The sequence below is a fragment of the Micromys minutus genome, assembly GCF_963924665.1.
Source record: "Micromys minutus genome assembly, chromosome: 1".
NCBI lineage: Eukaryota > Metazoa > Chordata > Mammalia > Rodentia > Muridae > Micromys > Micromys minutus.
Genome location: NC_137969.1, coordinates 132,634,768 through 132,659,233, shown reverse-complemented (window position 1 = coordinate 132,659,233; position 24,466 = coordinate 132,634,768). Strand labels below are relative to the sequence as shown.

At 42.4% G+C, this 24,466-nt stretch overlaps 1 protein-coding gene across 2 annotated transcripts in view; it reads left to right on the top strand.

Annotated features, from left to right (window-relative positions):
* PPAT (phosphoribosyl pyrophosphate amidotransferase) overlaps nt 1-22,924 on the top strand; it is a 28,016-nt gene extending 5,092 nt beyond the window's left edge. The window contains exons 2-11 of one of the 2 annotated variants that reach the window (XM_080939713.1): nt 10,100-10,166; nt 10,858-11,064; nt 14,362-14,474; nt 14,575-14,720; nt 15,867-15,939; nt 17,130-17,281; nt 17,507-17,634; nt 18,647-18,868; nt 19,668-19,788; nt 20,823-22,924. In XM_080939713.1, the coding sequence (XP_080795839.1) occupies nt 10,100-10,166; nt 10,858-11,064; nt 14,362-14,474; nt 14,575-14,720; nt 15,867-15,939; nt 17,130-17,281; nt 17,507-17,634; nt 18,647-18,868; nt 19,668-19,788; nt 20,823-21,019 (1,426 nt within the window). In that variant the 3' untranslated portion in view covers nt 21,020-22,924. The remainder of the gene's footprint in view (nt 1-10,099; nt 10,167-10,857; nt 11,065-14,361; nt 14,475-14,574; nt 14,721-15,866; nt 15,940-17,129; nt 17,282-17,506; nt 17,635-18,646; nt 18,869-19,667; nt 19,789-20,822) is intronic. The other variant, XM_080939714.1, reaches the window with a different exon arrangement.
* The last annotated feature ends 1,542 nt before the right edge of the window (nt 22,925-24,466 follow it).

Sequence of the window (24,466 nt, the reverse complement as noted above, 5' to 3'; positions counted from 1 at the left end):
AAGTCATTTTTTTAAACTAGCTGCACTGAACAATAAAAAGACTTTTTTGCCATTGCTTTTTAAATAGTGCAGTGTGACTGTTTTACAGCAGTTACACTGGATTAGATATTAACAGCAATGAGATGGTTTAAAATATATGCAGGCAGATATGTGTAGCTTATATACAAATACTGTGCTTTTTTTATATAAAGAACTTGGATGTCGGCACATTTGGGTTTCTTTTCTATATTGCACTGAGCTTTCTCTTCTGGTGTCTGGTTAGCTCACATTTTTACTTTTTGAGATAGGGTCTCGCTCTATCCCAGGCTAGCCTGGAGCTCTGTTATGTATCCTAGGATGACCTCACTGAGGTCTCCCCACAGCCTCCTAAGTACCGGGTTTACAAGGAAATGAGTTGTAGCGTCTGGATTGCTGGTTCATTTTAGGGTTTTAATTTGTACAATTCTAAAAAGACTACAGAGTTTGGCTTGTCTTTAATTATTAAAATAGTATGCCTATTATTAACTACCCTTTGAGGAAACCAAGTTTTATAGCTGTTTAATTTGTGGGCCCTGTTCCTTTTGTGTAACTAAGTGTAATTGGAAGTTACCTAACTGGGAATGCATCCAGTGACTTTGTGAGTTCCTCTTACTTTAATGAGCTGTGAACGAATTTCTCAGCATCCTCTACTCTCAGATAGTTCACAAACAGTGTGTTTAGTCTAGTCTTTCAGGGACAGGACTAAATATCTGTTATCGGGGAAAATGCAACAAGTTCTTCATGGGGGAAAAAAGCCTCATACTGACTTCCTGTGCTTTTTCTCTTGTTCCCAGTTCCATGGCTTCCAAACGACCTTCAGATAATTCTTAAACAGATGTAAGAAAATCACCGTGTGGCACCTTGTAGTCTGTGTTAGTTATCAAGTAGGTTAAACTAGGAATACTGAAGTGATTAGAAAAATGAATGAGTTGAAGAATTAGGAGTGTTTGGTTGGGGCTTAGAAATTGAAGCTAGAAGTATAGTTCTCTTAATAATTATAGTCAGTTGAAGAAATAATAGTAGTGTAAGGACTTTTGTACCAGACTTTTTTTTTTCCTTGATACTTAAATTCAAAGGGGAAAGTTCTTAGGGTTCTTACATTAAAGTCATTGTCAAGCTTACCATGTTTCCATTTGGTAATTCCAGGAGTCCTGCTTTTTAGGATGAAGTCAGTCTCACCTTGAAACTTCTGTTTTCTCTGAGGGCTGTCATTTGTCTTCTGGAAAACTCTGTGTTCATGTTTTGGATCTTTATACGAGGTGTCATGACATTGTTTCGGGTCTCTGTGTATCCCAGACCGGATAGGTCTCCGTGCCCTTTCCTCCAGTGTTCCTCTGTTTGTTCTGGTGGTCTCTTCAAACATTTGCCTGGTTTTGTCCTCAGGCCAGATTTGTGTGAGTGCTCTGACCTCGGTTTCAGACCAGTGCCTCCCAGCTCCTGGGTCATTCATTGTTCCAGTAGGCGCATGACTTTCAGCATCTTCTGAAGGAAGGTGACTACCTGTAAATTAACAGGACCCTTCCAGTTATCCATCATTGTGTTAGCAATTCTTCTGTTTTGGGCATCATCACTTAACACACCAGGATTGTCATAGATCACTGAGAATTAAAATACTGTCAGTTGGGAGGGACCAAAAGTTTTTTTTTTTATAACTATTCAATCTGAAAGTAAGTCAGATTGTAGCCGGACATAGCTGCTTCCACTCAATGGTTTTTTTCATTGGATTTTACAAATAATGGTATATTTACTAATTTCTTTTTGTCAGAAATAGGAATAGACATTTTTCTTCGTATCATACTCTGTACCAACTTAGTTATAATAAGAAAGCTCTGAGGACTATACAATAGAGATCTAGCTTCCAACTACTTAAGGCATATCAAAAGAACCCTTTAAATCTGGCCACCTAGACGCTTACTTAGGGTAGAAATCATTGTATTTTCCTGTTAGAAGACAGTAGTGGTTTAAATTTACTCTGTTCTTTCAGCTGAAGGTTGTGCAGAGCCCCACTATCTGCAAAATTCTGTCTTCCAAAAACATAACCTTGAGACAGAGAACAGGCTTCATTTGATCGGCCCCATTTTAGGATGTTGGTCATGTTGGAAACTGCCTCCTTTAGCATCTTCAGGTATTCCGCATGTGGCTGCAAAGCAGTGTGCTGCTTTTGAGACTGAGATCGTATTTTCAAACCAAATCTGTTTAGCACCTAAGAACATTCTCATTTCACCTTCATAGGTAAGGATGCCCCTCGGTGTAGTTCCTATGAAGACAGGAGACTGACCAGTTTCGAATCTTTAGCAGTTCTCATGTTGAAACAGTAGTCTGTATCCCCCCCCCCCCCCCCCCAGAAGAGTTTGACTAAGTAGATTTCTCAATCGTAAATATTTTCAGGAGCTGCCAGTTCGAAGCCTAGTAAATGTCATGGGGTCATCTGGTGTGCTGTGCACATAGGAGATGTTTGCCCTGTCAGTTCACACCCTGGGTACGGCCTGTGTTGGCACTCAGAATGGAAGAGTAGCAGTCTCTGGTTGTACTAGCTATACTTGGGACCATATTCTAAAAATAGTGCACTGTAACAAAATATGTCAAACAATACCGATATTTACAAAATTGATTTCAGTAATTTTTTTTTTTTTTTTTTTTTTTTACAACAAGATCTCTCTATAGCCCTGGGTGTCCTGCAATTCACTGTTAGTCTAGGCTAAACTCAAAACTCTAAAGATTCACCTGTTTCTGCGTCTCGAGAGCTGGAATTAAAGGCATGCACTACTGTACCAGTAATAATTCTTTTTTTTTTAAAGCTTTATTTATTTATTACATATAAATATACTGTAGCTGTCTTCAGACACACCAGAATAGGGCATCAGATCTCATTATAGATGGTTGGAAGCCACCATGTGGTTGCTGGGAATTGAACTCAGGACCTCTGGAAGAACAGTCAGCTTTCTTAACCACTGAGCCATCTCTCCAGCCCCGTAATAATTCTTTTTAATCTAGAAGATAATTTGTATTAATAGGTCAGCGAGCCAAGAAACCTGTAAGTATGTGCAACAACGGGTATGAGGGAGCTTCTCAAGCCAGAGCCCAGAGCTTGTTAAAGACCTATTTGCATAACTAGATCAAGATGAAGTTTAGATTGTGGCAACATCGAACCTCAAATGATGACTGCATTCTGGAGTCATGCAGAGCTACTCGGTAAGGTACAGTTGAGTCCCTGTCTCCTCTCTTTGAGATAGGGTCTCCCCATGTAGCCTTGGCTGGCCTCGAACTTCAAGACTTGCTTCTGCCTCTCTAGTACTGGGACTATAAGCATGTACTGAAGCATTTCCTCCAGGGAATATGCAGAGTTGGGCTCCTGGGCCATAGATTAATATGTAACTCTTCTTTGTTTCTGCTTAAGGTAGATGCATTAACATTGAATTCACTGTCACAGAGTCTGTAAGTCATGCCTGATTGAAGGTTATCTGATGTCTTCCCCCCCCCCCCGGGGGGGGGTTAACAAAACGCCTAACCTTTAGAAGCTCTAGATAGCATGGCAGCACAGTACTGGGGTGTTGTTCAAATAAAAGTCACCTCCATGTGTGCAAAAATGTGGGAAAACATTGTCATGCCTACCATGTGTACAGTTGTTAAAGACATTATCCTCGGCTACATAGGGGGTTAGAGGCCCGTCTGAGCTACATGAGACCCTCTATGAACATTTAATTAGACCCTCTATTAGTTAATCAGCCTGTACACTGAAAAACGTACTTGTTTTTCTAGTGTTAATAAAGTCACCTTACCACAAAGAGCATAGCTTATAATCTACATTGATTTCTCAAGTATATTCAACTGTTTCTTATTAATGGTTTTCCAGCTTAGGCACATGACATTGCATTTTTTTCTCTTAATACTCCTGGGAAGGCAAATATTTGAGGAAGGATTTCCCTGGCATCTGTATGTGGATGCTCATTTTCCAGTGTGAGAAGAAAATCATCAGAGCTTGAAATTTTAAGAAAAGTCTGCATACCTTCTGATAGCTAAAATAATGGCGGGGCGTTGTGGTATCTGAGTTGAACTGAGCAGGCTGAGCATGCCTGTGTCTGGACACTACTGATTTCTGTACTGCCCTGTGCATAGCAAATGCCCCGTTGAAACCACCTCAAGAACTGATTTTCTTATTGCAAAACTTAATAAGTAATGGCCAGCTGTACCTGGGTACTGTACCAAAGCCGCATACGCTGGGATACCAGATTGTTGGCACAGGCTTTTGAAAAGATGTAAATCTTTTTCCATCGTTGAAAAAGTTGGTTTAAAATGTTCTTACATATAAAGGCTCAGACAAGAAAGAATACAGTTATCCTCCAATACTTTAATGAAATCAGTTGCTAGGAAGTTGTCTTGGTAAACTAGTAGCCTTAACTAATACTGGTGTAGAGCAGCCTAAGGGTGGGAGGAGAGAGATTACTTGGCAGTGTTTATTAATGTTTAGGAATCTCAAAATTTGCCAGGTTTTAGTGCCAAGGGATTTCCAGGCCTCATTCTAGTCTGGGCATCTGTTTAAATCACTGTGACTCAGTAGACTTTTAAGATTCTAGTGGAAAGATAAAATGGTTGTTATTTCATCGCTTTTATAATCCAGAGTTGAAAATGTGTTCAACATAAAGTCAGGTACTTACTCTGGATAAACAGTATATGCTAGTTCCTCTGTAAACATTAAACACATTACCATGACCTAGGAGTTTCTGTGTCCCCCTCACCTCCAGAGAAATGGAAGCCGGAACCAAGGCTTTTCTGTGCTCTTGTTCTTCATTGCAGCATTGTTCAAACCAGCCAAAAGGCAGAAAGAACCCACTTGATTGAAAGGTGAATAACTATGCAGATTCTAGCACTGGTTTGTCCCACTTCAGGATCCTAAAGACAAGCTAACGGAAGTCAGAGAAATACTGAAGGTGTGAGTAATCTCTTTGTTGGGAAAGGAAGGTGACAGTGGTTATCTTGCTGTAGGGAGAATTGGGAGCTCCTCCTTCTTGAATATGGACATTTCTTTTGAGATAACAAAACAATTCTTTTGTGACTTGAATAGGCTGATAGTTCCCAATACTTGTTTGTGGTTGCTTTCCCTTCGCATACAAATAACATACTAGAATTGGCCAGTTTTTCTGAGTAGGATCAAATTGGTGCTTGCGTGCTTTTCTCCGTGACCTGTCATTTGTGTGCTGGTCATATTGTCTGAGCATGGCAACCTGGCTGTGATTCTCACCAGCAGCTGTGCTTGAGGATGCTTAAGAAGGTGTGTGCTGAACTGAATCCGAGAAGTTAGCTCTGGAATTGTTAACCTTCCTAATGCTGTGACCCCTTAATGCACTTCTTCATGCTGTGGTGTAACGGTAGTTTTGATACTGTTATGAATCATAATAAATATTTTTGGAGCTTGTTGCACACAGGTTGAGAACCACTGTACTAGATCACAATCTCCAGGAATTTGAGCTTAGGTATTAGTTATTGGACAGAACACAGAAATTTCATAGAGTTGTTCTCTGACATCCACATGTGCATTGTGACACATGCCCCTTCTATGTAGCATATGAGCAAAGCTCAAATGTGTAGCATTTAATGAAACCTATCTAACACAGATGTATTCATCTTACGCAGTTGAACCAGCCCCTTCATGATGTGACAGCATATTGAGTCCTTTTCCTCCCCTTCCTACATGCCTGGTCGGCTTCCGTTACTACGTTTGCACATTGTGAGGTTTGTTATTCCCCAAAATGACATTCAGCTCATTGAAAATTTCATATTCCCAGAGATGCCTGGGTCTTGGCTGTTCTTACTGCCTGGTGCTCTGTTTTAGGTTCCGTGCTTTGTTCTGCATGGCTTCTATTCTCTCTGGTCCACTGTTTTGAAGCCTGCTCACAATTTGTTCAAATAACCTTTTATTTCTCACTTTCCCCTCTGGCTGCTGTGGATTTACTTTTATTTACTTTAGATGTAAATTTCCATTCCTCTTGTTAGACCCCCCACCCCCAGGAAGCTGTTACAGGGTACCGTGGATAAGCTTAGCTCTGAGATTTCTAACCTAATTTAAAAAAATGCAAAGTTTGGAACCTTCTAGGAAAGAAGCTGCATGACTTAGAAATGATAAGTTTTCAGTATAGATTGGTTAAAAAAGGAAAATCATTAATTCAAAGTCTCTATCAAGGGGGAAATGTCTATTTCCTTTATTTATACAGGAGATCAACAGTAAGATTCCCTGGGTTCTGGTGAATTTTTGGTGATGCTTCCCCGGGATGGCTTCCTTGTGTGTGTTCTCATGGTGCTGATGGTGCCTGGAAGGGAGAGGAGCAAGGAGGGAAAGGTTGGTGTAGCTGACAGCTCCTGTAGAGGTGGACACAGTGGGTGGTAGAGCTTAGTCATGTACATAAGGGCTGGCAAGGTGGCACAGTGGTTAGAGACACTTTTGCCAAGCCTGATGACCTGTTTGATCCTCTAGAGAGAACCCGTGTCGCCACATTTAAACTTTCAAACTTTCCACAGGTGAGGAATGGTCCAGATTTAGATTTGAAATTCTAAAATCTAAAATTTAGATTTAAAAATTCTACATTTAGACAAGCAAGGGGACCATGGCTGTCCACAGGTCCTTTATCTCCAGAAGCCTGGCTAGGGCTTAGTAAAGGGGAATAAAATTATCTATTGTATGGTTACAAAAAAGGACCTGGAAGCAGTCAGTGGAAGGAGGAAAAGCTCTTACACACCCACCTCTTTGGAGGGTTTTTCTCCCCTAAGTTGGTCATTTGTTGTGTTGTACAGAGGCTCTGGTCCTAGAGAAGCTAGGCTGGAATGCTTACTGTCCATGGTGCATTTGTATAAAGCAAGAAGAGACAGGTGAGTGGGCTCTTGGCCGCCGTGGGAGTGTGGTCCAGACTGACTTCAGTTATGAGAACATGGACCTTAGGTGAGTTGCCATTGACATGAATATTCATTACAGAAGTGGATAAAACTAAAAATGTCATGCATCAGTGAGGTCAGGAGAGGAGAGGTTAATTTCTAGCACAAGCCAGCTCAGTTGACAGGTTCTCCATGGCAAGAGCAAGGAGACACCACTGTATGTAGCATGACCCCAGCTGAGGCTGAGGCCAGGAGGGTTCACTTTTTTCTAGTCTGCTTTTATTCCATTTTTAATTATATGCATAGGTAATAAGGTCAGTTCTTGGTTAAGGGAACAAACAAGACAATAAACAGAGTTTAGGAGCAAGCAAGGCAATAAACAAAGTCCCTGCTCAGTGTTCCTAAGGCTTAGCAGATATAGATATCTGAGCCTAATTCTCTGTTTTAGCCGAAAATCAAGATTCCTTCCTGAGTTTACTTCTTTGTCGGTCCCGAAGTCAAATTCCTGTCTGCTGTAGCCCCACTTCCCGGTCCAGTCCCAAGGTCAAATGCCTGCCTAGGGGCTCAAAGCTCTTTACACACTACAGCAGAGAAAAGGGGAAGAAGGGAGGAAAGGGAGGAATCCTCTTATCTACTCTGTTAGAATTAACTGCGAAAGGACTGGAAGGGTGGGGAAGGATGCAGCCCTGGGTTAGCCTCGGTCAGTAAGTCCCAGACTGTTCATTCCTAGGAACTGCTTTGGGTGGGGTGGGCTGGTTGCCTTTAGAAGTTAATCGTTTCTTAAAAGACAATAGAGAAACTAATGGGTGGCAAAGGACTGCAGACACTAGCTAAAAAATGTCAGAGCCACACTCAAAAGCATCATTCTAAAAGATGGTGCCAGCTACTGTGCCTGACTCCATCACCAAGTTCTCTTAGTGGATCTCCAGCCGCAGAAGAGAGCCTGGCCGAGTGCAGCCGCCTGTCTGCGCTGAGACAATGACACTACACAGAGAAATGGGTTTTTTAGTCTTTACCAAAGCTAGAGAGAAATCTCCATCTGTTGACTTTGCGCCTGACACGTTGATGAGAAAGGAGAAGGTCTTGTCCCACATGGTCACACAGTCAGCCTGTTTTCATTCCTAACATTCAGTTTCCTGGAGGAGTCCTAGTTCCTAGAGGTTCTATTACAGATTGGTTTATTTGTTTGTTTGGTTTAGGTTTTTTTAATTAAATATTTATTTAAGAGGTGGGGATAGTAGTTTGGAGCCATATGCAAAACAACAGCTAGACAGCATTTTGATACTTTCTCTTTTGCTAAGGGTATAAGAATAAATCCTAAAGTATCTTTCAGACTTGTCTGTCTCAGGCATATCAACCCAGCCGTTGTTGGTCCAGCAATTAAGTGCCATCTTAATGTGCCTTTGCTGTGTTTGGCATATAAAAAGTGATGGTTTGGAAATTCATACCTGTGCCAAGTGGTATGTTAGGTTTTTGTTTTGTTTTCTTTGAAATCTTGACATTTCAGGCTACATTTAACACATATTCAGAAATTGTAAACGTGGTGACAGACAAGAATGGCGTTTTTCTTTTTACCTTCGGTGGTCTCTGGGGCAGTGCTTGAGCTCAGGGTTGCCAGGCACATGATGTCAGCATCCTCTGCTAACTGTTCAGACTGCAGGATTGCGTCCAGATCATGGAAGAACTTCATCGTTCTAGAGCTGTCCCCTGACCTGCGGGCATGCTTAACTGTCCTGTATTCATACTTGAGATTTTTATACTTTGCCCGGCACTGTTTCCAATCTCTGTATACTCCTAGGGATCGTAGCCTTTTAGCAACGTAGATAAAGACTTCTCGATTTCTCAGTGTTCCGTGAAGTTGTTTTCGAATATTTCTTTCTGCCCAGACACTTAGTAAAGCTTTAACCTCCTCCTCCTTCCAGTGTTTTCCAGGTCCACGCTCCATGTTGAAAATGACCTGGAAGTAGTTTGCTATTTCTAGCTAATGTTTTTGTTTCCTAGGAAACCAGAGGGCTGGTTGTCAATAAGCTCCTAAGAGTTTAAAAGGGTGTGGTTTAACTGGTTCAAGCTGCCTACGGGAGTAACTTGAGGATCTGCCAAAGGAGCAGGATTGGTGGTTAAAGAAGTTTGGACCAAAATGATTGCTAATCTTACGTGGGCTTTAGGGAAAAATTAACCTTGACAGAGGAAAGGAAAAGTGTTGGGGGTGAAGGGGGCAGGGAGTCTTATTTCTTTTCTTATCTTTGGCTTCATTGAAAGTGTTGGTTTTATTTTGTTTTTTATGGAAATGGTTGGAAGTATCTGTGGGGATATATTTAAAGGTTTATAGCTAATATGAATAGCTATGTATTTTAAACATTGCATTTGGGCTGAGTTGATAGCTCAGTGGTTAAGAGCACTTGTCCTTGCAAGGGGGAGAACCCAGGCTCTGTTCCCAGCATCCATAGAGCATCTCACAAATATCTGTAACTCCAGCTCTAGGGGATGTGACACCCTGTTCTGGCCTCTTTGGGGGCACCAGGCACCCACATAGTGCCTAGACATACATGTAAGCAAAATACCCAAACAGAAAAGGGGGAAACATTTGCAAAAGCATTACATTTTGACTGAGGTTTATAGTTAATAATCACTTGAAGAGACTGTTGTTTCATGCTGAGGGTGATGGTGCATGCCTTTGATCCCAGCATTAAGGAGTCGAGGCAGGCAGAACTCTGAGTTTGATGCCATCCTGGTATATCTAGAAAGCTCCAGGACAGCCAGACTACATGGAGAGACATGTTAGCAAAGAAGGAGGCTGGGGATTGATTTGTTGGAGAAAGTTTGGGAAATATCAAAAGCAAAAAAAGACAAAAAAAAAAAAAAACTTTAGCTGGGTGCGGGGTGAGTATCCATTATCCCCCCAGCACACTGGAGGTTAGAGCAAAAGGTGCCCATGAAGCTAGCCTGAGGAATAATGCTGAGACCTTGTCTCGTTAAATTTTACTTGATGTCATGTACAGTTTTAGTATATGCAAGTAAGTATTCTTGCCTATATTTTATTGATATCTACACACTTCAGAGGCAGATTATAGGCATTAGATATTCAAAATCTGTTCTGAGCCACATTGGGTGTGTTACTTCACTGTCTTTGCATTTCTCTGAATCCTATCAATAGCACTTATTTCACAGAATGTTGGTCGGTCTGACCTAACAGATGATGCGCTTATTTTGTTCACAGAGGGCAGGAGAGCGCAGGTATTGTGACCAGTGATGGGAGTTCAGTGCCTACCTTCAGGGTGCATAAGGTGAGTCTGAAGATTAAAAACACTGGCGTATCTTGAGGGCCAGGACTTGAGGTGCAGAAGCAGGTGGATCTGAGTTTGAGGCTGGTTTGGTCTAGATTGTAAGACCTGTTTCTAAGTACGCTAGTAAGTAAATAAATAAATATGTGTGGGGGTATAAATAAATTTGCAGCTAGAAGCTATACTCGCAAATAGCTCTGCTTCCCACAGTGTGTTCCTGTGTTTGTGACATTAGGATGCACTTCTTTCCCGGTGGTCTTTTGCTGGCCTGGCTCATTCAAGCCAGGAGGCCATCTATTTAAATATTTTAAGATGCTCTGATTTTCATTGCCTAGTAATACAATCTTAGTGCTAACTATCTGTCATGAGCTAGAAGTGTTCCAATGTTGTGGCAATCTTAAACTATTAATGTGAATATTCCCAGTCCATTTTGAAAAGTGAATTCACCTGTGCAGTGGTGGTGTATATCTTTTCTCTTCAGCACTCAGAAAGGGGGGGTTCGAGGACAGCCAAGGCTACATAGAGAAACCCTGTCTTACACACCCCACCCCAAAATGAATTCATTCAAAATCTGGAGCACAGAGACAGTATATGTCTAATTTGGCTTGCCTCTCGAGTAGTCTGGTTACATAGCAGTCCTAGTTTATGGTTTTTTCCCTAAGATCTATTTCTATTTTTACTTTGACTTCTCAAGGGAATGGGTCTTGTAAATCATGTTTTTACCCAAGACAATTTGAAGAAATTGTATGTCTCAAATCTTGGAATTGGGCATACGAGGTACGCCACCACAGGGAAGTGTGAGCTGGAAAATTGTCAGCCGTTCGTTGTTGAGACTCTTCGAGGGAAAATAGCTGTGGCCCATAACGGTGAACTGGTCAATGCAGCTCAACTGAGGAGGAAGGTAAGTTGTTTTTTAGCAGCTCCTTTTTGATAGCTAATGAAAGGAAGTTGAAGATCTCGACAAAGGGTGTCTTCTAGTTATTGCCTTGTTACCTCGGTGCAGGAAGTCATAGCATCAGAATTGCCTGGCTTCCTGGCTTGCTTGTTCTAAATTCAGATTCTCGGACTCCCCAAGTGATCCGAAGCGGTGCCACTTTGTGATTCGGACTGTTGGTTCATGGTTGCTGTCAGCAGCGAGGAGGATTACTGTAAACATCTATAACTGTTCCCTGTGTCCAAACTCAGCACAACCATATAGCTCGAACCAAATGTGGGGTTTTTCTTAGACCAATCAGTCGGTGTCCTGTAGTTCCTTTCTCCCTCAGGTCCCTTATTAAGAGCTCATTCCATAACACGAGGGCATTATGAAAGGTATGGAAGAGGTAGGGGATGGGGTTTGTGGAAGGAGGCTCTGCTGCCTCTTGGACTCTGCTCTCCGCTGTGCTCAGCATCCAGAAGACCCATGAAGCCGGTTCTTTTAGGTTTTATGGGCACATGTCTGCTAAGTTATTGGCCTGTTCCCTCCTCCTTGGAGGTTTGGTCTGAGGCTGAGTATCGTCCTCTGGTCATGATTGGTTTCCATGGTAGCTCCCCTCTTCCTTATGGCTCTCTAGATCTTTCAAGTGTAGATAAAAAAAATGGAAGTAGAAATATGCAGAGGGTGTATAACCAGGGATAACCAGAGAGACCATGTCTTGGAGGGAGAATAATATAAAGATGATTTAAGCTTTTATTTCTTTGTTTGAGGTTTTGAAGGTTGAACCCAAGACCTTATGTGTACTAGGCAAGCAGTGTGCCACTGAGCCGGGTCCTTAGTTCCATACCAGTTTTTTAAGGGGTATAAGCATCTGCAAGAGTCTGGAACTATCCCCCATAGGTATTGAGGGCAGAGATGTGTTTATCTTTTATGACCAAGTCTTTGTATCCCAGATCAAAGCTGTAGCTCTAGCTAACCCCAAACTCATTGGCAGTTCTCCCGCCTTGGTCTCCCAGTTGCTGGGATTACAGGCATTTTCCCTATCTGAGCAATATGAAAATGTAAGAGTGGGACACAGACTGATGGTTAGGAACACTGAGTTAGTACCAGGAGTGGGAGGGTTTACTGCTGTGAACAGACCCCATGACCAAGGCAACTCTTATAAGAACAGCATTTCATTGGGGCTGGCTTACAGGTTCAGAGGCTTAGTCCATTATCAAGGCAGGAACATGGCAACATCCAGGCAGGAATGGTACAGGAGGAGCTGAGAGTTCTATATCTTCATCTGAAGGAAGCCAGGAACAGACTTGGCATCCTCAGGCAGCTAGGAGGAAGGTATTAAGTGACACACCTACTCCAACAAGTTCCTAATAGTGCCACTCCCTGGGTCAAGAATATACAAACCATCACACAGACTCAGTATTCTTTATCTGAAATGCTTAGGTGAGAGGCCTTTTGTGGCCATTGTGAGATGCCAAGTCAACATGAAGATTATTATATTTCATGGTACAAATGAAACACTGGCTAAATACAGGTGATTTTGTATTTTTTTAAGCCGAGGGATTCTCTGCTCCATAAGCGTAGAAATCGTGAAGGCACAAAGTGCAGCTCTGCTGCCATCACAAGATTTGAGCCTACGGTGTCAGGCCCCTCTCCTGTTTCTGCACTGGGCAGTCCTGTCCACACCAGTGACCCAGTGTCTCATGTTACAGCCCTGAGCTTGGGGTGTTGGGTAGCCAGAGCCAGTGAGTTTTGGCAGCGATTTGGAGCCCTTCCAGCTCAGGTCTGTCTGGGCAGCTTCTCCACAGCTTTGTTGTCCACAGGTCTCTGCTGTCTCTCCTCAGTACTTTGTATAGTTTTGTTTTAGTTGGGAGGGAGGTGCGGGGTTGGGGTTGCTGGGCGTGTGTTTTGTGCCATGTGCATGATGGTGTCTCTGGAGACCGAGTTGCATTAGATCCCTAGCTACTGGCATTGCAGGGCTTTGGAGCTGCCATGTTGGTGTTGAGTCTCGAACCTCAATGAGCAGCTGATGCGTAGAGCTACTGAGCCATCTCTGCCTTTTCCACAGTTTATAATTCTGCAACCTATGGTCCTGACCACACTCTTCGAACTATGTAGCCTTCTTCCAGCTGTTCCTGGGTGTCCCTGGGATGAGGACTAAGGGACTATCTGTTCTGTATTCAGCCACTCAGCCTGCTGGACCGGAATGAAAGGTCTTTGTTGTTGTCCTAAGTAGGCAACAAAGCTGATCAAATGAGCTGATTAAATTGGCTATGTTGCAGCACAGGGCCATTGTACAGTAAGGAAGTCTCCCAGACAGATGTCCAGAGGGTAAGAGGAGCCTTGCTTATTTACTTGGACTAGTTGATGTGGCTCCGAGAGGACCCTGAGGTGCCGAGGACAGCTGTGATGAAGTCCAGAGGTTATCTGGGTGGCTTCGGGCTGTTATCTGAAACCATCATGGCATCGTAACCTTTGAGGGTTCTGGGAATTGGAGTCCACACACCCTGCACACTGAAATAAGTCTTCTGGGTGACCACTGTTGGTCTGAGTCTCCCCTACGGTTGTTCTGACCCATTTATTGGGCAGCTCTCAGAATTTCCCTGCAAGTGATGAAAGTTGCAGTTAGGGCTGTCGGTCACATTTCCAGGAAACACCAGGAAGCGGATCACAAACGACTCAGCAGTGTTCCTCTCAGCTCTGTCATATCCGAGGTAACAGTAGCAGCTCTGTATCCGCTCTCTGGCTCCTGTCTCTGCTGTCCTCAGGCAAATACAGATTAGCTCTCGGGTCACTGTTGCAGTGGCAAGTCGCAGGCGGGGTCTGACAGCTGTCAATCATGAGGCTAAATGTCTAATTCTTGACACTTTCCTTTACCTAAAGGAGTGATTACAGCGAAGATCTGTCCTTAGTGTTGACAGTCAGCTAAGCTGCCTCTGTGAGGTGGGGAACTCCTGGTCTAGACCCTTTGGAGCTGTGTTGGAAAGTGGACGTTATCTTATAACATGGGACCAGGCAGTGGTTAGTAAGGCATGCATACATGCACATACGTATGTCCATTCTGTGGAGTGTTTTCGGAGACCTTGTATACTGGCTGGTTTTGTCAATTTGACACAAGCTGGAGTTATCACAAGAAAAAGGAACTACGAGTGTGCACATACCATTAGTGGGGTACAGGGGTTGTTACTTAGTATCTGTAGAATGACTGGTTTCTATTACTATGAGCTCTTGGATGGGGAGTGGGACATCTAATGTTCTAATGACGAAACTTCTCTCCTGAAGCTTCTGCGGCATGGCATTGGGCTTTCCACATCCTCTGACAGTGAGATGATTACCCAGTTACTCGCATACACCCCTCCTCAGGAACAAGACGATACCCCAGACTGGGTAGCAAGGTAACTATAGAACTGGCCTCTAGTTGCAACTCCAGCAATGAGAGCTTTGCTTGTGTGTGTCTCTGGCTAGTGTGTCTCATTCACTTGCTTGTAATTCCAGAATCAAGAACTTAATGAAGGAAGCGCCCGCAGCGTACTCTCTGGTCATAATGCACAGGGATGTCATTTACGCAGTGCGAGATCCATATGGAAATCGTCCTCTATGCATTGGTCGGCTCTTGCCAGTTTCTGACGTAAATGACAAAGGTATGAGCTCCAGAGGGAATCTGCGGTTACAGGAAACTTATGGGTGGGAATAGAAAAGAAAACATAGTACCTATTTTAAAAGCATATGTGAGTGTGTACACTCTTTGTATATGGCAGGGTGCCCCTATGCTGCTTAAGGAAGGAAGAAGAGGGTGTGTGGCGTCATCCCCTGTCACTCTACCTATTCCTGTGAGGCAGGATCTTTCCTGAACTGGGAGATTGCTGGAAGCTTAGCTTCAAGTTCTGTTGACAGATATGTGCAGGATGTCTGGGCTCTTAAGTGTGTGCTGTGATCCAAACTCTGGTACTTGTGATTTAACAGTAAGCTCTAGATGTTGGTGTTTTTGAAAATATATGTAGGGGCTGGAGGTGTGCCCCTGTATGTATGCGTAAAGGTGTGCTTGCCTATGCGTGTGTTAATTAGAGATCAGAGGTCAACTTCAACTGCCGACTTGTGTTGCTTTCTACTTTGTTTTTTGAGACAATCTCATTGAAACTGGAGCTCACAGTTTTCAGCCAGAGTGGCTGTCCAGTGAGTTCTGTGGGACTCCCCCAGAGCTAGGGTTACAGGTGATTACTGCCATGCCTACCTTGTAGCTAGAAGCTGGGAGCCAGACTCAGTCCCTGATGTTTGCATAGCAAGCAATTTAGTCACTGAGCCACTGGCTAGCTTTCGTCTTAGTTTTTAAAATACACTTCTTTGGCCATGTCTGACCTTTCAGTGTATTAAAGGAAACTTGGCTTGTTTATTGCCTCTAAGTCATGTGGCACCACCTGCTTTTAATGTGATAGATGATAACCCACATCTTTGTTTGGTGTTTAGCTATTCCATTAGAAGCTTTTTAAAGAAACAAACATTAGATCCTGTGTTTAACTGCACAAGTGACAGGCAGTGGCATAGAGACCAGGGGACATCAAGTCCAGGAGTCCTTTCTTCTGCCTCAGGTTTCTAGAGACCAAGCTTAGAGGTCGAACTTGGCCTTCTATCCTGGGAGACTTCAGTCTGGTGACATAGCTGATTAATACAGTACTTGACTGGGTAGTGCCGGGTTCCCTCTGGCTTTGTGCCCAGGACTCCATATGAGAAAAGCATTGAACAAGGGGCCCGGCACTCATTCACTGAGTTGATTGTCTTGTGACTTGCAGAGAAAAAACCTTCAGAAACTGATGGATGGGTGGTGTCTTCGGAGTCTTGCAGCTTTCTATCTATTGGTGCAAGGTAAGTTGTATCTTACTCATGATTTCGCTCTACATTTATGGGAAATTTTTTACCAGATTCGACACGTGCCTATATTCCTAGTACTCAGAAGCCTAAGACAGCGAGGTTATGACTTTGAGAGAAACCTGGGTTTCAGAGATATATGTGGACACTGTGTCTCATTTCCCTACTCCCCAAAAGGAGGGCTGGCGAGGTGGCCAGGGGCAGTTAAAGCAGGGAAGTATCTGAACCTTAAACTTAGGAGTTATTGCCAGCGTGGGCATCCCCTATATCCAAAAACGAGAGATAAGGAAAAGAGAGGGTGGGATTATAAATTTATTGTTCTGAGACAGGGAGGGTCTCTCTGTAACCTTGGCTATTTTGGAGCTTACTCTGTAGACCAGGCTGCCCTTGAACTCAGAGATCCACCTGCCTCTGCCTCCTGGGTGCTGGGATTATTTATAGTGTGCATAGCATTTGTACTGACTTTAATGTTCCCATAGTACCTCTGATTCTGAAAATGTTGTCTGTCTTTCACAATCTCACTAGACCCACTTGGTCCACCCCACCCCCCATATGTGTGTGTTTGGATTTGGTCCCACTCTGCCTCCTGAGAGCTGAGATTACAGATTGAGACACATGTTTTGTTTCTTATGTGATGACATTTATTACTATGTGTAGGGTGAGGAACATGCAGCATCAAAGGAAAGCTTGCAGGAGTCAGGTTCTCTTCCACCCTGTGGGTCCCAGAGATAAAACTGAGGTCTTTATGCTTAGCAGCAAATGTCTCACTGGCCAGGGGCTGACATTAGAAAGTAGGAACTCGGGCTGGAGGGATGGCTCAGTGGTAAAGAGCACTGACTGCTCTTCCATTGGTCCTGAGTTCAAATCCCAGCAACCACATGGTGACTCACAACCATCTGTAATGAGATCTGTGTGTCTGGAGACATTATAAAGTACTCATGAATAAAATAAGGTGAAGTGATAATATAGATTATAGACAGAACATGTGCACTGTCGAGACTCGTCAGTGGGCACATGACGGATGGTGTTTACCAACCCTTTCTTTCAAAAATCAATAGTATAGTTTAAAAGCAACAGAAATTTAAACTCCTTTTTCTTTTGCATTTTAAAAATTAGCATATATTCATTGTATAAAATGATAGGCTTCACAAATGTCTTCTGGTTGTTTGTGTGATTTTTTTTCTAAGATACTGCCACGAAGTAAAGCCTGGAGAAATTGTAGAAATATCCAGACATGGTTTCAGAACTCTTGATATAATTTCAAGATCTAACGGAGATCCGATGGCTTTCTGTATCTTCGAATACGTTTATTTTGCAAGACCAGATAGTATATTTGAAGGTAAGTATATTTCTTCTCCTTGACTTTTTAAATAATCTCATTTATCTTATTGAAGCATGAGTCATTGGCCAAAGGCTTCAGTGGTTCATGGGAGGAACATGGCTATATGCTGTGAATGTTTCTGAGTTACAATAATAATTGTTCCTCTTTTCAATTGTTTTTGGTAATAAAGTTAATCTTTCTAATACATAAGACAAGATTTTGTTTCCTTTCCAAACATTCCAGACCAAATGGTTTATACGGTGAGGTACCGGTGTGGCCAGCAGCTGGCAATTGAAGCGCCAGTGGAGGCTGACTTGGTGAGCACAGTTCCGGAATCTGCCACACCTGCAGCTCTGGGATATGCAACCAAGGTATTTACTTCCAGTTGTTATCATCTGTGAGTTGGTCGTCTGGCAGCGGAATAGAAAATGTAACCCACCAAGGGGAAGTTCATTAAGGAAAGATTTGGGGTCTGATGTTGATTCCCGTGCGTGAGTTATTAGACATCTCTAAAGAAAATGTGGGCTGAGAACATGGCTTGGTGGCTACCACATGAGTGTCTAGGACCCACAGCGTGGGAGGAGAGAGTTGACTCATGAGTTGTTCTGAGGCATGTGTGTGCATATGCACTCATACAGTATTATTTTTAATCACCCAAAGATTAGAATATTGGCCCTCATTTTAAATATGTAACGAACGACACACAGAATAATGGATTTCACTGCGACATTTCCACACGCATGTCATTTATGTTCTTACTCATCTCCTTCCCCTTCTTCTCTCCCTCTACACTTTTGCTTCCCCACAGTAGCTTTCCTTTGTGCTTTCATGTCGTGGGTATTCCATTATCCTTTACTTCTGCCTTGGCAACTCTCCCTCTCATCATGTCATGGGTATTCCGTTATCCTTTACTTCTGCCTTGGCGTCTCTCCCTCTCATCATGTCATGGGCATTCCGTTATCCTTTACTTCTGCCTTGGCATCTCTCCCTCTCTCACCTGGTCCCCCTTCTGCTTTCAACACACAAGCAGAACACGGAGATCTTGAGGTTGGCTGGCTTCATTTGGTGGTGTGCTCGCCCTTTTCTGGGTGATTTAAACCACTGTATTCCGTTCTGAGTTTCCACAGTGCTTCTTTTCCTTGCAATGCAGTCTATTTTCTCTTCTTCATGGACTCACACAGAGGCTTCTGGTCTAGCATCTGACTTGAAAGTCTGGCCCCTGTTTTTATGAATATATACAGAATTTTGAGCGATAGATGGGCGTGCTTTCTTAGCTCCTAAGTGCAGTGGAGACGTTACGTTGAGGAATGGATGAATACCTTTTGTCTCTAACAGGCATTTTTTAGGCCAGTATTGCTAATGTGCATGTCTTCCCTCCACCAGTGTGGGCTGCCATATGTGGAAGTACTGTGTAAGAACCGTTATGTAGGAAGGACCTTCATTCAGCCGAACATGAGGCTAAGACAACTCGGGGTTGCGAAGAAATTTGGTGTGTTGTCTGACAACTTCAAAGGCAAAAGAATTGTTCTCATAGATGATTCAATTGTGAGAGGCAATACTATCTCACCCATCATAAAACTCCTCAAAGAATCCGGTGCTAAAGAGGTAAGTGTTTTAAAACATGCCATGGCACCAATGATTAGCCATAGGATGTGGGCATAAAAAGTGCTGTATCCAAGGGGATGGTCAGGGTCACTTTGCACATCGGGTTGCTCTCTGATAGCTGGGCAGCAATACAAAGGGCATGTGCTAGCTACTTACCGCTCAGTAGAGTTTACTCTTTACTAGAGTAAATAGATTGAAAAGATAAACAGAAGGTCACTCCCAGCACCTGGAAGGCAGGGGCAGAGGAACTTCTAACTAAAATTTTCAGGCCCTTAAATTATAGAAACAAGATGACACATACCTATTTATCTATGGATATAGTTAATAGTTGAATGAATTTGAAAAGTGGGATGAAAAGCAATAAGGATGGTCTAGAACATTTCAAGAAAAAACTAGGGGTTTCCACGTTTTTCCTGACTGAATATGGTTCTGCTAATCTCACTGTTGAAACTCTATGAAGATCATTAGACAGTAGAAACAAGAGCATCTAATAAATTCAGCATCTGTTGCTATAGTAAAGAAGTGTATAGAGTGACATGTCTGCCTGTGTGGTGACATGTGGCATGGCCATTTAAGTCTGTATGAAGTTTGATTAAAATGTATAACATGTAAATGGACCAAACAGAAAGGGCAAAACCAATAGTAGACCGAAGGAACCTTTATCATTTTTACTGTGGTAAAATAAAGATCAGCATAGTACCATTTATGCAGTCAAACGAAACGAAAGCCCTAGGAGTGTGTAGTCATTCCGCATGAACACATGACTATATGATATGATGTGATTCCCCCCACCCCCAAGGTGCACATTCGAGTCGCTTCACCACCAATAAAGCACCCGTGCTTCATGGGAATAAACATTCCTACGAAAGAGGAGCTTATAGCCAATAAGCCAGAATTTGAATGTCTTGCAGAATACCTCGGTAGGTATTGACATTTCTGTAAATAATAGCTGTTTGTTTCAAGGTATGCTTTTGTGTAAAAAGGCAATTTGTTGGAAGATAAATTTGAGTGCTGGGGGGCTGGCTCAGTGGTTAGAGTTCTGGCCGTGCAAATTCTGGGGGATCAGGGTTGAGTGTGTAAACATTACATGGGGTAGGTATGTCTGTGATTCTAGAGTGGAGACCATATACCCAGGGGAAGGTTGCTAGCTAGATCCTCAGAATGAATCAGTGACCCTGAGATCATTAACTTGGCTTTCTACTGGTACATGCATACTTGACTGTGCACACGTACACACTGGAGGAAATTTAGGGTACCCAGGGCTACAGAGTGAGACCTTGTCTCAACAAAACAAAACCCCCACAATAATTATAACATTGAACACTCTAAAGAGCAAAGGACTAGAGGTACTTTTTATGTTAAAGCCACAGTGAAAACATGATCAGAAGACTGTGTATGTGTGTGTGGGGGCGGGGGGGAAGGAGGGAGAGAGAGGGAGAGAGAGAAGAGAGGAGAGTGTGGAGAGTGTGTGTTAGATAAGTCTTCAGACACACCAGAAGAGAGCATCAGATCTCATTACAGGTGATTGTGAGCCACCATGTGGTTGTTGGGATTTGAACTAGGGTCCTTAGGATGTAGTCAGTACTCTTAACCACTGAGCCATCTCTCCAGCCCCAGAGTGTTTTAACATACCGTAGAGTAACACACACACACACACACATATACACACACACACAGAGTGTTGAAACGAGAGATTGTAGATTTGTGTGTTCTACACCAGCATTTTATTTCCGCTAAGCTACATTCCCAGTTTCCCTCTCCTTTAAAAGTTTGAATGTCGTGGTTGGCTTGAGCATAGCCTCATCTTGCCTCAGTTTCCGAAGCAGTGGGGACTACAAGCTATGTCCTTACATCCAGCTTCCTTTTGTTAGGAGTACTGAGAGGTCTCCTTCTGGTGTAACAATGCTGTATGCAGCTGTGGTGTGGTGAAGCATGATTTCTTTTCCTCCCGCAGGAGCGAACAGCGTTGTCTATCTGTCAGTGGAAGGACTGGTTTCATCTGTGCAGCAAGAAATCAAATCCAAGAAGCAGAAAGTGAAAAAATGTGACATTTCAATTCAAGAAAATGGAAATGGTCTGGAGTATTTCGAGAAGTCGGGACACTGTACGGCTTGCCTCACTGGGCAGTACCCTGTGGATCTGGAATGGTAGCTGCCTGTTGCTCCCATACTGCAAGGTCATGGAGAAGTGGTTTACATAGTCACTCATTTGGTACAAAGTGGATGCCACATGCTTGTGTCTGTAGACCTTAAGCTTTGAGATTTTCTGAGTGACTGAATTGCTATATATAGTTGAACTGTAAGGGTTATATGTAATGCAACATGTGGGGATTCTTTTCGTACAAGGACTGATGGGTTTTTTTTTTTTTTTTTTTTTTTTTTTTTTTTTTTTGACCCAAGAGAAGGCAGGAGGTTAGTGCCATTTCCCAGACCCATGCTTGAATGGCTTAAAGGACGCTAGATTAGGGGTGTACACAGGACGGGGGACTTTGTAAAGTTTCATGAAAATTTTGAATTCCTTGTGCCCCAGAGGTATCTAGTCTATACAGTCAAGCCTGTAGTTGTGGCCTTGATCTTACATTCTTTCACCCCATACACATGTGTGTCTCTGGGGACCAGTGCACAACTCCTAAAAAATGAAAACCTACATGGGAAGCTGAGGCAGGAAAATTCTGAGTTCAAGGCCATCCTGGACTTCCCTGGCTCAAGATAAAGCCTCTTTCTGTGCCTGGACTCCCTCTGTTTCCTAAGTTACTTGTATGCTTAATACATAGTAGGATGTTTAGGACCGCCATTTTCCCCTGCTAATGTCAATTAGCTTTTGCTAAATTAGTTGTCAGTTTTGTTGTGATAGAGGGAAACATACAGGTTTGTGGACCTTTCCATCCCTCTTTGGGAGATGCCAGAAAGACTGAAAAATATATCTGGGGCCTTTTTCCCTGTATTTGACGAGAAGATAATAGCCTAGCAAATAACTTGGTAGGTGCATTGGAAAGAGAAAGTTTTAATTTCAAGTAAGCCTTTATCCTTAAGTTTATTAAACGTGGCTGTTTGAATTTACAGTAGTCATGTATAGTAATGTATACTTGTATACATATATGTGTATGATTTAAACAGCAAATAGAAACATAATAGGGCTGGTTTTGCTAAAGGCTAAGGGGACAACCATTGTTTGGGGAATTCGATTGCCTGTACCCAAGCATTAGCTCAGAATCATGTTTTTCTACTTTTTGTTAGTTCTAGTGACATTTTATTTTCACTTTTTTTATGATGTAGATGTAGTGGACTGAGGTGATTTACTAACTCCTGTTTGTGGAAGATTTTTCACATGAAACAAAAATAATTTCTATATTGTTGCCAAAATTTGCTACTTTCCGAACCCACTTAGAAATATAATATTTATTAATAACTGAAATTACTAGTCTACATTTGGTATATAGTATCATGTGTCACATAATGGCGGGTCAAGATGAGTTTTTGGCACTTCCAGGTCATGTGCTACAGTGCCTGAGGTTATCCTACGGCACAGACAGGCAGGTTGGCATTTCACAGCCGGGGCCATTTCAGTGGGGGCTGCCTCTTCCACTAAATACACTTCCCCTGGCAGCACGGCGGAGTAAGGCTTTAGGTCAATTTTTAAATGGCCTTATTTAAATTTGATGTTTTACAAAGAAACTCAGGGAAGGTACTACAACCAAAATCTCTAATTTGACTTGTGTTTTCCATAGATTTTCTGTTTTTATTGGGATACTTTTATAAAGGGAAATAAAAACCATGATCATTTGTACAACTTTCTTAATTATTTCTTCATTGTTACCTTTTATTTTAAGAGTTTCTGAGTATGGATTAAATTAACTTTTTTTTTTTTTTTTTTTTTTTACCAGTTTCAGGCCTTGTTTTTTCTGCTTTAAATGTATATAACTAGAGTCCTATATGCTGAAAAAGATGAAAACTGTTTGAACACAATTAATGTCCTAAACTAATGTAAGCCTACTTTTTTTGTATGTGTTTGTTTTGTGTTGGTTTTTTTTTTGCAACAAATATATGTAATAAACGTGTTTATACGTGTGCTTTTTAAAAACAGTAGCAATCAGTACATTATGGAATGCAGCATGAAGGCAGCAGCTGGTGAGACCTCATTTCTCTGATGCAGGCATTTCAGTAAATAGTCCATTTCTTATGAACTGGGCAAACACATGCCAAGTAGGAGGGCAGTAAAGTAGGTGGCTATCAGTACATTCTGCTGTTTTTCAATAATGTTCCTGCTCCACCCAAAAACTGTGTGTAGAGACTGGAACTTGGCCTAGCCTTGATGGAGGCAGTGGGTGTAAGGCTGGTAAAAGCCTCTAGGGTCCTTCAACACCCTGATTGGGAAAAAACTGAAAGCCTATGGGGATAAAGAATTGGGATCTACCTTTAAAATCAGCTCAGACAGTTCTGATGTTGTTGGCCAGAGGCTGGAACAGCAGAGCATCAAAGTGAGTAAGAGGCTAAGAGGAGAGGTTCACTGGGCAGATAAAAGATGGTGTGATCTTTCTATAGAGAGAAAAGGGAAATATGATGTCTAATTCTTTACCAAATTGACCCAAGCTAGAGTCATGGAAAGAGGAAATCTTAATTGAGAAAATGCTTCAATCACGTTGGTCATTTTTCTTGATTAATAATTGACATGGGAGAACCCAGCCCAGTGTATATGGTGACGCCCCTGGGCAGGTGGGCCAGGAAACAGCCTAAGGGCTGGAGAGATGGTCCAGGGGTTAATTAAGCCACTGGCTGCTCTTCCAAAGGTCCCAGGTTCAATTCTCAGTATCCACAGGGTGACTCAACAACTGTAACTAACCAAGCCAGCTCAGTCAACAGATTCTTTAGTGCAGGAGTGAGAATTAAAAAGAAGAAAGACAATTAGACAACACTGTAGCATAACCCCAGCCAGTTCTGAGGCTGAGGCAAGGAGGGGTTTTTTGTTTTGTTTTTTTCCTAGTCTGCTTTTATACCATTTTAATTACATGCATATAATTAGGTCAGTTTTAGGTTAAGGGAACAAGCAAGACAATAAACAAAGTCAAGGAACAAACAAGGTAGTAAAAAGTCTCAAGATTACAGTTTTTAAGGACTTATCAGAATGACCAAGATATCTGAACCTACTTCTGTATCCTAGCCCAAAGTCAGATTCTTGCCTGAAAGCCTACTTCTTTCTACTAGCCCAAAACCAGATTCCTGCCTGAGCTTATACTTCCTTGTACTGGCTCAATGTCAAATTCTTGCTAAGCGGCCCCAAAAGCTGTCCACATGGAAATTCAGTTCTAGATGACTAAGAATAAGATCCTTTTGTGGCCTTGCACCAAGCATCATGTGGTGCACAAACATGCAGTTAAAATACCCATACACATAATTTTTAAAAAGGAAAGGAAAAGGCCGAGCAAGCCAGCAATCACCATGAAAAATGTTAGTTCCCCAAGTTTGGTCATTTTTATCACAGCAATAGGAAGCTAACTAGGACATATAAAACACTAAAAAGGTGTTTGGAAATGCCTGTAGTTGACAGGAAAAATGTGGTTTTCTAATGGGTATTTCTTGTGTGTTTGGTACAACAGATGAG